The sequence below is a fragment of the Balaenoptera physalus genome, assembly GCF_965194825.1.
Source record: "Balaenoptera physalus genome assembly, chromosome: 16".
Taxonomy (NCBI): Eukaryota; Metazoa; Chordata; class Mammalia; order Artiodactyla; family Balaenopteridae; genus Balaenoptera; species Balaenoptera physalus.
Genome location: NC_138898.1, coordinates 73484827 through 73496837, shown reverse-complemented (window position 1 = coordinate 73496837; position 12011 = coordinate 73484827). Strand labels below are relative to the sequence as shown.

Genomic DNA, 12011 nt, shown 5'->3' with positions numbered 1-12011 from the left:
AGTCCACACTCCCTCCAAAGGCTGCGGAGAGAACCCTTCCTTGCTTCTTCTAGCTCTTGGTGACTCCTGGTACTATCCTGTGATACCATAACTCTGCCTCGGTCCTTCCATATGGCCACCTTCTCTGTGTCCTTCTCTGTCTCTTATAAGGACACTTTCATTGGATTTAGGGCCCACTCTAATCCAGTATGGTCTCATGTTGACCCTTACCTTACTTGGGTCTGCAAAGCCCTTGTTTCCAAATAAGGTCACATTCTGAGGTTCCAAGTGGACATGAATTTAAGGGGGGACACTATTCAACCCACTACACTACCTCATGGGATTGTTGTGTGAGGACTAAATGAAATATGCACGGAAAGCATTCTGCACAGTGCCAAGCACATAATAAACACTCAATAAATGTTAGCTGTACACGTGTATGCATGTGTGTGTATGGGTGTGTATATATACATGTATATATATATATAACTATTTTGTTATTTACTAGATTTACCAAAGGTTGATTTCATTATTTATTTCACCAAAGGATGTAGTAACTTTTAATGTTTTTCACTCTTTGTGAGTTTTCTAATGTGTTGTTTCTGATTTCAAACTTTTACTGAACATTTACTGTATGCTAGGTGCCATGTTAAGTCCTTCCCATTGCATTAACTCATTGGACCCACACATATGCCTGTTGCTGAGGAAACTGAAGCTCAGAGAGCTTAAATAAATTGCCCAGGGCTTCCCTGGTGGCGCAGTGGTTGAGAATCTGCCTGCCAATGCAGGGGACACGGGTTCGAGCCCTGGTCTGGGAAGATACCACATGCCACGGAGCAACTGGGCCCGTGAGCCACAATTACTGAGCCTGCGTGTCTGGAACCTGTGCTCCACAGCAAGAGAGGCCGCAATAGTGAGAGGCCCACGCACCGCGATGAAGAGTGGTTCCCGCCTGCCACAACTAGAGAAAGCCCTCGCACAGAAACGAAGACCCAACACAGCCATAAATAAATAAATAAACAAATAAGTAAATAAAATGGGAGGAGTCATTGTATGCAAAAAAATAAATAAATAAATTGCCCAGGCAGGGTCACACAGCTAGTAAGTGTGGTGAAGCTGGGATCTGAACCCAGGTTCAGCCGACTCCAGAGTCCTAGTTCTTAACTGAAGCAGGTCCATCAGCGCATACGTTGGGTCTTGAATTTGCCTTCATTGAGTTCTTTGCCTTTCCTCTCTTCACTTGGGTTCTTTGAGCACATCATTTACCATCCTTTCCTATCTCAGCCTATTCATTTGATCTACTGGATAAATTACAAGTTTTTACTAGATGTTCTTCCAGCAAAGACTCATCCTTTCCTGACTAACCCTAACGGCTCTTCCTATTATTGCATAGTTCCCCTGTTAACAATTCTGTTTGTTCTTAACCCCATGAGTTAATGTTCGCTATTTGTCTTTAAGTGCAGCTATATGTCTTAAGATTACATGAACAGTATAAGAGCCCAGACTCTGGAGCCAGACCACTGGGATTTGAATCTCAGCTCTGCCACTTCCTGAGTGACCTTGAGTAAGTAATTTGAATTCTCTGTGCCTCACTTTCCTCATATGTAACATGAAAAATAATAATAATAATATGTACCTGTACAGTTGTGAAAATGAAATAAATTACCACATGTTTCGAACACAAAGCAGATCCTGGCATGTAGAAAGTGCTCAATTAGTGTCAGTAGCTATTTTTACAATTACCTTCACATCATTGAACACAGGTTGTCTGAGTAGCTCTTCTCCTTAGGTTTGTTGTTACTGAAATTTATTGTTCTCTTTTTCTCCAAAATGTCTTGGATATTTGGTAGTGTCCATTTTCTCAACAGGCAATCTCTCATTGTATTGGTAATATCCTCCAGTGAGCACTTTCTTCCTTTTTACTCAGGTGAGTATTTTGCTTGTCTGGCAGAAGTGGGTGAAGTTTATGTTCATTGCTGAGAATTTTTCCCTAGCACCCCTTTGCGGTGTTAGAATGATCACCTTCCATAAATTACCCATAGATTCTTGTAGAGAAGATACACACTCTACTTTTAAGGTGTGAACTTCGGAACGTGTCTTTTTATTCTTTTGTATCCTTAGTTATTCACTGTACTCATGTCTTCCATCTAAATGCCTCTATCTCTCCAGACCTGTATGATGCCACGTTATATATTTCCCTGCGAAATCCTTGCAGCTCTGGTCCACCCCCATACCCACCCGCATCCCCAGCTGGAGTGCCATGAGTGGGTCAGTCCATGTCCTGGATAGCTTTGGGCACTAAACCATGCCCAGGAGTCTGCGTTGGGCTTTTCAGCAGGGTCTTGAGGTCTGTGATCTGGAACTGATTCTGACCAGAGTCCAAACTGGACTCCAGAATGGACTCAGCTCCAGACAGAGCTCCCTTGGCTCTGGCTGAGTGGGAGGCGGGCTTTGGGTTGGTCTGCACTCTAAGTACCTGCCTTGGCCCTGCACTCTAAGCTGGGCTCGAGCTAATTAGACTCTAGACAGCTAAAGCTCAGCCCAGACTTTTGCTTCCCCCCCAGTGGTGTCCATTTCTGAAAGGAAAGGCCAGCCAGTGGGCACACGGAAGGAAACACGGGACTATTTATTGCAAAGCTAGATTGACAGCACAGGCCGCAAGGAAACAGACCAAAGAAGGCCCTTCTCTAACAGAGGAATCGGGGAACAAGAGAAGGAGAAAGGGGATGAGGGAAGTGAGCGGAGACACACAAACGGCCACCTCTCCCACCCATTCTTCTGCTCCCAGGACCTTCCCTGTCAAGAAAAGCTCTTCTGTTGTGCTTGTTTCTATCTGTCTCCGGGCATTGCTGGCAACACATTCCCCAGGCTGAGGTCTCTGACGAGCACAAAGGAATTCGAAGGAACTAGCACATCTGAAAAGCCAGACCCAAGTCAGGGGAAGCGTATCAGTCACTTCTCAGAGCTCTGCCCCGGCAGAAAATGCAGAGCTGTCTGGTCTGCAGTCCAGGACAGGTCCACTGAGGGCCCCTAGGGCGGCAGGAATTCCACCATCTCAGCTTCACCGCCCCTTTAGTATTAGGCGGGTTTTCCCATCTCCAATGAAGAATCTACAAAAAAGGTGGCCCAGTGAGGTCTCTGCGTCTCCGGGAGAGACCCAACCCTCTATCAAATGTCTCCAGGCCCAGAATTCTCCAGAGAGATGCCTTCCTGAGCCTCTCCAGCCTCAATAGCCAGATCTCCTTGGGGAGAGGGAGAAACTCTTTCCTGTTGGGTCTGTAACCCTTTTCCTGAAGATCCCCATCTCTACCATTCTGAAAGCATCAGAGAATTATTTGTGATGCTTTTCACTAATCCACAGGCCAAGCCAGGACTGCAGACAGGCAGCGATGCAAGCAGCCTAGATCAGCTCAGCCCAGTGCCTGTCCTCGTCCAGACAGCGGGCACTGTACCTACTTGTATCCCTGCACAACCTGCAGCAGAAAGGAAGGACACTCTGGATCCTTGAGGTTCACAAGAAGAGAGCTGGAGGAGAAGCAGTCGAGCAGATATTATCCTTCTGATAACACTATCAACCTTATTACCCATTGCCCAGCTCCAGGGAGCACTGCTCACGTTGTGTCTTATGTGATTGGCATCTCATGACATGCATGCTCTTGTGGACACCACTAACATGGTGTTTGTTCTATGTGGATAGGGTCCCTTGAGTTGTACAACACCCCTGTAGGGAGCTACTCCTCCCCTACTTTCAGTCCATACACTTGTTCAGATGAGGCTGACCTCACCCCAACTCCAGGATAAGATTCATGCTCCAGACATAGCCAATAAGAGTGCCTGGCCCCACGGCTACAGAGATCGATTCAGAGGTAGACATGGCCCAAGCTGGACCAGTCCAACTCAGAGAACAGCAGAGCCAGGACCTTTGTAAGAGCTGTTGTTCTGTTTCCTCTGTTTCCAGCTATTAAGCTGCTAGGATGTAAGTCTGGAGTGCCTGGTGGGCATCTTTGCCTCTACTGGAGAGCCTATCTAAGCATGAAATCTACCCAGAGGACAGCAGAGCCTAAAAAGACCAAGCCCTGGGCTTTCCTGGTGGCGCAGTGGTTAAGAATCTGCCTGCCAATGCAGGGGACACGGGTTTGTGCCCTGGTCTGGGAAGATCCCACATGCCGCGGAGCGACTAAGCCCGTGAGCCACAACTACTGAGCCTGCGCGTCTGGAGCCTGTGCTCCGCAACGGGAGAGGCCGCAGCGGTGAGAGGCCCGCACACCGCGATGAAGAGTGGACCCCGCTCGCTGCAACTGGAGAAAGCCCTCGCACAGAAACGAAGACCCAACACAGTCAAAAATAAATATAAATAAATAAATTAATTAATTTAAAAAAAAAAAAGACCAAGCCCTGAAGACACTGTCTGAGATCCCACCAAAGCCAGGGCCACTTGTAAACTTTTCAATTATGTGAGCCAATGAGTTCCCCTTTATGATGAAAGCTGTGTTAGGATGGATTTCTGTCACTTGCCACCAAAGGTCCCAGAGCCATAATCTTTGCCTCTGAAGAAGGCTTCCTCTTCTCTTCTCCAAACCCAAGCGAGACCCTAGCCCTCTAGACCTGGATGTTCTAGCAACTGTCGCCACGCCCACCAGATAGGCCACGACCCTGTGTCACACTCCTACCTGATGAGCATGCCGACAAGCAGGCTGGCCAGCAGCGGGCCCAGCCAGTAGATCCAGTGGAAGTCCCAGTGGTTGGCCACCACAGCCGGTCCAAAGGCGCGGGCAGGATTCATGCAGGCTCCAGACACAGCTCCCCTGCAGACACCCAGCCACAGTGGTCGGCAGAATCTCAGCCAAGGAGCCCCGACTCACCCACGTTCTTTTCCCCCAGTAGGCCTAAGTCACACGCTACCCAGAAACCCCCTCTAAGCTACCATATCATGGCGGTCTGGGAGGTTCCAAAGTGAAAGGCTTGACCCCTCCCCGGAGTCCTCCCTCCAGTCTGCCACTCCCCACACACCCTTCTAGAAGAATGGGCAGCAAGTAGTGCCTGTTCAGTGATGGCAGGAAGGAAGATGGATCTACTCCTTCTCCAGAGTTGATAAGGCAAAGTAAGCAGTTTTCAGCTATATGAACTTTGGGGTCAAGCAGACCTAGATTCAAATCCCAGCCCAGCTATTTCTAGCTGTGACCTTTGTTTAACCTCTCTGTGTTTCAGCTGAGATGAAAGTACGTATCTCATAGGTTGTTGTCAGGAGCGAATGAGGAAATGCATATAGAGCCCATGTTTCTCATATAATTCATGTGCAAGTGTTAACTCTAATCTAGCTGACCTGGTTGAGGCCTTTGTTGCACCACAAGCTAGGGACCCAGCATCTCCCAAAGAGGGACTGTTCCCCAAGAGCACCTCTCTAGTCCCGGTGTCTGTACCCTTGCCCCATTCGCTCAAGCTGGGGTCCTCGCTCAGGCCTCACCCCTCACAGACCCAACGTGTGTCCAGCAGCCAAAGCCAACTGAATGAGTCAGTAGGCTTATAAGTGAACCAAAAGCCACTAGGAGGCATCAAAGCACTGCCACAGCTCTGCACATGCATTTCCCCAGCCTCCCCAAACTCCACCTCCCAAAGGATGACTTAGGGCTGGAGGCAGAGCAGAGAAAGGCTACACTTGGTCCTGTGTCCAAGAGGAAAGGAAGGAGTTGGCCTGTAGGAAGGAGCTCCCTCATCCCCTATATTTAGCGGGGGCCCTTGTCCCAGATCTCTCATTTAATTTGCCACTTCCCAATGACCTTAAATAAGTCACTTGTGTCCTCTCTGAGCCCCAGTTCCCTCATATATAAAAGGGAAGAAATAATCCTTTGTCTCCTTAATCCCTTCCCAAGCCTACTGAGAGGCTCTAGATAAATGAGACAATGGGTGTGGAAGCTCTTTGTAAGTCTGAGGCTAAAACCTGGCTGTCTGCTGGCAGGATAAACACAGCCCACAGAAATGGTTTATTGATACTACAGAAAGTAGAAAATTCACATAAAAATCCAGTCTTCTTTCTGACTTCCCTGGAATGAAATTAGAAGGGTCACCCCAAGCCCATATTTCCACACAGCGATAACTTATCAGAGGTGCATGGTGGTGGCCTCCTTAGATGCCACAGTCCCCACCATTCCCTGTTGTCTGCCTACTGCCAGCCCACTTCCCCCATTTACATTACCTGTGTGGCTTCTTTTGGCAACCCTCAGGTAAGCTCAGCAGACCTGCCCTCCTCCAGGGGCGAGCCTCGGCCCAGGGCTGAGCACTGTGGTCCCACAGCCAAGGGGCACTCACCCTGCTAGGACGTCCACGGTGACAGAGAAGCCGATGGAGAAAGGGGCCAGAGGACCCTGCGTCTTCTCGTTTATGGCGCCCATGCATACAGCCAGTGCCAGCAGTGTCGTCAGGATGATCTCTGCCACCACGGCCCCCGTCACCTGCCTGGGCTCCTGGACTGTCACGAAGGCTGCCCCAGACGCGTTCCAGAACCTCTCCTCGGAACTCACCGCCTGCAGAGAGCAGCGCTCAGCCTCATGGTGGGGGTGGAGAGACAGCTGGGAGCTGACGGGAGGGGCCCCATCCTTTCGAGCCAGGGAAGGGTCCTGTCCAATGTGCAGCCAGACATATGTGGACCCACATCCCAGCTCCACCAGTTCCCATTGTGCGGCTTTGCCTGAGCTATTGGACTTCCCTAAGCCTCATTTTGCTCTTCTGTAAATGGGGATAACCCAGCGGTGGCTCCAGGTATTGCAGGCCTGAAGGGTATGTAACTTATATGACCCTCTTTGAGAAAGAATACTAAAATACCTTATTTTTACAAACTTTGCAAACACATATACCCAGGTAAACACATAACCAGCCCCCCTAAAAGGCCCCTTCGAAGAGATGAGAAGAGCCCTGAAGCTTAAGCCCCATTGGCTTCCCAGGAAATCGGCCTTGGGGTCATCACGACACCTGGGGAGGGAAGACTGCAGTGCAGACAAGCTTCTGGACCCGGGACTCAAATCCAGGCTCAGCTGCTCCCCAGCTCATTTGAACTTGGGCAAATTATTGCCTTCTCTGTGCCTCTGCTTCCGCCTCTGTAAAGTAGGCGCGGTCATGGTAATAGCCCCGGGCCCAGGTGGGCAGTGCTCTTTAAGGACTGAGGCAGGCTTCTAGTCAAGTTGGAGATTAAATGAGAGGATTCTACCAAGTGCTCGGGGAGGGGGGAGGGCACCCAGTGAATGACCACTGCTGCCCCACACTGGTCTCCATCATGTTGGACAAGTTTGCAAGTGACCAGGCCTGAGGGAGAGTCCCAGCACTGCTTTCCATTGGGAATCAGAGCAGCAAGGTCCGGGCCCCGTTCTAAACAGACAGGGGAGCAGGGTCTCAAATGGGGGCACAGGAAGACCAGGGCAGGGACGACAGCAAAATGGGATTCGAGACCAAAGTCTGCAATGGGCAGCGCTTAGAGCCACAGACCAAACCCCAGGCAAGCTAACAGGGTGCCCCCTTCACCCCTTCCCACCTCCCCACTCCCTCCAATCCCACCCCCAACACAAGCCAAGCAAGGCTTCCAACTTGAAGGGCCCCTGGTTGAGACTTCAGAACAGCAGGAAGGAAAGAGAGAGAAGGAAAGAAGGAAAAAGGAAGTCAGGCAGGCAAAGAGGGAGGAAGGAAGTCCTTCCATGGAGTTACGTGTAGAGCTATAGAAATTCTGTGGCTGAGAGGAAGAGCTAGCCTTCCTACCGGAATGGGAGGATTCCAGTAATTTGAGCATTAACTCCCATTAAAGGCAGAGTAACTCAGTTTAAAGGCAGGCAAACTGGAGAACACACAGAGAAGTTAGTTCAGGAGTTTCGCAAGGAGAATAACCCTGTATATCCCGTACCCTCAGACGGTGCTTAGTGAGATGTTTGTAGCATGAATGAAGTGAATGAATGAATGAATAAAAAAATAGAATTGTCTAAATCCAGAAATGGACTCAGGAACAGAAACCTTGAGTCCTGAATTCTGCTTCCTGGTCTGTCTAGGGAGGGCTGTGTCCAGACACGGACAGAACAGGGTGGGTTTGGAGGAAACCATAGGCCCTTTGAGTGTCCCCTCCGAGGTAGAAAGGGTCCACCCAATCCCACTGGAGGCAACAGGAATGGAACTGGACAGGACTTCCGTGGTGGCGCAGTGGTTAAGAATCCGCCTGCCAATGCAGGGGACACGGGTTTGAGCCCTGGTCCAGGAAGATCCCACATGCCGCGGAGTAACTAAGCCCGTGCACCACAACTACTGAGCCTGCGCTCTAGAGCCCATGAGCCACAACTACTGAGCCCGCGTGCCACAACTACTGAAGCCCACACACCTAGAGCCCGTGCTCCTCAACAAGAGAAGCCACCGCAACGAGAAGCCCGCGCACCGCAACAAAGAGTAACCCCTGCTTACCGCAACTAGAGAAAGGCCAAGCACAACAATGAAGACACAACGCAGCCAATCAATCAATCAATCAATCGATCTTTAAAAAAGAATTGGACAGTCCCCACTCCCTGCCCCTCACCCACCCCAGCAGCCCCGTCAGAGCAAAAGCCCCCAGCCCAGCCCCTGGGAGACCACCCACCTTGGCCAAGGCGGCCCCGATCAGCCCCCCACACAGCTGGGAGATCCAGTAGGGGAAGAGCATCGTCAGGTGGAGGCCTCCGACCAGCACGGCTGCCAGGGACATCGCAGGGTTGAAGTGTCCACCACTGTCACCCGCAAAAGCAGAAGGAGTCGTGAGGCCAAGGCCCAGGCACTGGGCCCCAGCAGCCCCACCACCTCCCCAGATGCCCTTGTGGGGCCGGAGTCCGTCAAGGGCAGCCCAGGTAGAAAACAGGCACCAAATTACGCCTACTCTCCCTGAGGTGCCGAGTGGTGGGGGAGAGCCTGGGAGGGGAGGGCAGCACCATTCCTGTCCTACACCCAGACCCCAGGGTGGCCCAGACAAGAATACGGTGGGAAACTGTCCCTCAGCTCCTTCCAGACCCCCTAAGAGCTGCGTCCAGCCCTTCAGAGCCGTGGCCACAGGTCAGAATGAGACCCCAGGCTTCAAACTCACAGCCCAAGACAGGTATCCTGGCCTCCCCTTAGAAGTAACCAGGCCCTGAACAACAGCTCCTGATTGGTTGAACTCAACCAATAAAATTTTTTATTGGTGGAACTCAACCAGTAAAATTCCTATTTTTGGTCTGAAAGTGTGACTAGTGTTGCCTGTAAAACTGAGATTAGAGGTTTCTGGAAATGGCATTGGGAATCATGATCGAGGTCAGAGGTTCATGATTAAGTTGGGGATTGGGATCTGGAGTTTGGGATGTGAAGGGGATTAGACAAAGTCGAACCTAGGTCAAAGGGCTGATTCAAGTTGGCTGGTCCTTCCAGAGGTCATGGGTCAAGAGCCTTCCTTTTCACCAAGATGCTCAACCAGTCCAAGCCCCAGAGCCTAGAGGCCCCCCTGCCCAGTGCCCTGCTACCCCCATTGGCATCCTATCCAGTCCCACTCAGATGAAGGAACTATCCTGAGAGGTTGGCTCACCAATCCCCCTGGTGCCTGGCATGGACACACCCAATAAGAGGGACAGTGACCCCAAGGCACCCCCCCATGTCAACCCAGACGATTAGAGCCCACCAATGGGCCTGCCCACCCAATGGACACAGGGCATTGAGCTGAGACTGGACAGAGGACCCTGGCTCTGGACACAGGGACTTTGTCCAACATGCTGACATTTCAGGACCAGCTGCCCCAACTTGTCTGGTGCAGCTCTGTGCACAGGCCCTTGGGTGAGCTTCCTGCAGGATCAGGGAGCACCAGCTGATCTCAGACTTGCCCGGTGGGGAGACGGGCAGCCAGGCTTACTTGGCCTCAATTCAGGCCCATGACCAAGCTTAGCCTGGGCTCTGCCAAAGCAGAGAGGTGAAGGAGGGGGTGGGGCGGCCTCCTGCAGGAGGGAGACTTAGAACCCTCTCGGCCATCAGCCTCACCACCAGGTCACCCAGCCCAAACGGGGAGAGAAACTGTCACTCAGAGTGTGGCTCGACCAGGAGAGGGCTGGGACAGACCAGGAGAGGGCTGGGACACTTCACACTCGTTAACAGTAAAACAATCAAGACACCTTCTTAGTTTACTCATCCATTGTTTGCTCAACAAATACTTATTGAACACCTGCTCTGGTGCTAGGTGCTGTGTCGGGCGCTCCAATAACCTCAGAGTCAGTGCCGGGCACACGGTAGGTACCGAATAAATAGTTGTTGACAAAAAACAGATGGCTGAATAAAAGGCTGGCATTTCAGATAGGCAGTCTCCTGCAGTGCAAAGCGATGTTCTCTCCTGCCAGCTGGCCTGGGTTCAAACCCTAGCTCTGCCACCGAAGAGCTGTATGACTGTGGGCAACTTATATAACCTCTCTGTGCCTCAGTGATCCCTACCTCATAAAGGCTGTTGCAAAGATAATTAATACACGTTCATATAGAGTACTAGCACATAGTTAGTACTCAGTAAATATCAGCTATTATTATCATCCCCTTTTATTCCACCGAACATAGAGAGCTTCAGCTACTTGCCCTGGTCACCCAGCTAAGCAGTGACAAAGGTTGCCTTCAACCCCGGATCCTTCGAACAGAAGACTCTGTGTTTTTCATCCCACCTGCAGCTTCCCTTAGATATTTAAAGAGAAATGTTAAAGTTCTCTTTCCATTCTGTTTTTCTAGGAAACACTATTTCAATTTCCTTACTCAGATCAGTTTTCTGTGTGAGATTAAATAGAGACCAACCAGGTTCTAGACGCCCCTGACGGACACGCCATCCAAGACATGTGTCACTGTGGTCGGTTCTCCTGGGAGCTGTCCAGGGGAGGGCTGTGCAAGAGGAACCCTTCAGCCCTCCCTGCCCCCCCCCCCGCGGGTTCTTCTGCATAACTCTGCCTACCCTAGGCTGGAGCAAAACCCTGTCCTAAAGGTAACAATAACACAGCAACCAACAGTGATTGAGCGCTTACTATGGACTAAGCTCTTCACATCGTTTCATTCTCGTGCCTCCCTCAGGAGATGCTGGGTTTAGGACAGACAGCTTGGGTTTGCCTCCTGGCTCTGCCATGGGACCCTGGACGAGTTACCCGGTCTTTCTCCTTCATGTGTTGGCTTGAGAAATAAGATTTAGAAAATACTCCCACTGTTCTCATTTCATAGGTGGGAAGTTTGGGTTTGCGGAGTGACTTAGTCAAAGCCACAGAGCTCATAGGCTGAAGAGCTAGGATTCAAACCCAAGCAGCCTGACCCCTCCCCCAACCCACATTTTACCCAACACTGCTCTTGGGATCCTAGGCATGTGCCCAGGGGTCCCTGCCCACAGCTCTGCTCCCTGCACCAGGCGGAGTGCTCAGAGCTGTTCCCACCTGATATTCCCCAGCGTGGCGATGACCAAGCCCAGGGCCAGCCCGTGGGCCAGTGCCGGCTGCAGCAGCCCAGCGTCCGTCCCATTCTCGATGACCGACAGGCAGCCGATGAAGATGAACAGGGCAGAGCCCAGCAGTTCAACCAGGCAGGGCTGCACAAACCGCTCGTACCAGCACCCATGCCACCTGCCCCCCTCGCTGGGCTCCTTCACCTTGACGCCACCAAACTCCAGGTCACACATGGATGCAGCTGCCTGAAGGGGGGGAAACGGAGGGGGACACGGATGGGAGGAGAGCCCAGAAAGAAGCCCCCCAGTGCCCCAATCTTGAATTAATTCTCAGCAACCGCTTGGATGGCCAGGCTGCAGAGGAAGAGGCCGGCAGTGGACTTACCTCTGCAGACATCAGGGCGGAGGTGACTCAGGACGGGGCTCTGGCCTGCGCTGGCTGGAAAACCCGCACCTGCTCTCCCGGACAGGACACTCTTATCTCCAGGACCGGGGCTGCCAGCCCACTACAGGCTCTGCCCCTTTTAAAGGGCTACAGAGGCTCCCGAGGGTGTCAAGAAAGCAATAAAGCCCAGTGGGAGGTGGCCCTGAGGCCCAGGAGAGGAAACACTGTTTT

General features: G+C 51.5%; 1 protein-coding gene and 1 long non-coding RNA gene across 2 annotated transcripts in view; one reads left to right on the top strand and one right to left on the bottom strand.

Moving 5' to 3' along the window:
* Positions 1 to 12011, top strand: part of LOC309645687 — a 702435-nt gene that overhangs the window by 138196 nt on the left and 552228 nt on the right. The window lies entirely within an intron of this gene.
* AQP8 (aquaporin 8) lies at positions 720 to 11709 on the bottom strand. The gene is made up of 5 exons (XM_082431154.1): positions 11388 to 11709; positions 8582 to 8708; positions 6286 to 6500; positions 4650 to 4784; positions 720 to 3089 (listed from the first exon to the last, which is right to left on the bottom strand). The coding sequence occupies exons 1-5, from the start codon at positions 11627 to 11629 to the stop codon at positions 3041 to 3043; spliced, it is 768 nt and encodes a 255-aa protein (XP_082287280.1). The 5' UTR covers positions 11630 to 11709; the 3' UTR covers positions 720 to 3040.

What these genes read in the sequence shown, in the direction of transcription:
- AQP8 (XM_082431154.1), bottom strand. Translation starts at nt 11,629, where the DNA reads ATGTGTGACCTGGAGTTTGGTGGCGTCAAGGTGAAGGAGCCCAGCGAG. An exon ending in TCGGGGCCGCCTTGGCCAAG is followed by an intron (nt 6,501 to 8,581) that starts GTGGGTGGTCTC and finishes TGCTCTCTGCAG; the next exon opens with GCGGTGAGTTCCGAGGAGAG. An exon ending in ACCGTGGACGTCCTAGCAGG is followed by an intron (nt 4,785 to 6,285) that starts GTGAGTGCCCCT and finishes GGGTGTCTGCAG; the next exon opens with GGGAGCTGTGTCTGGAGCCT.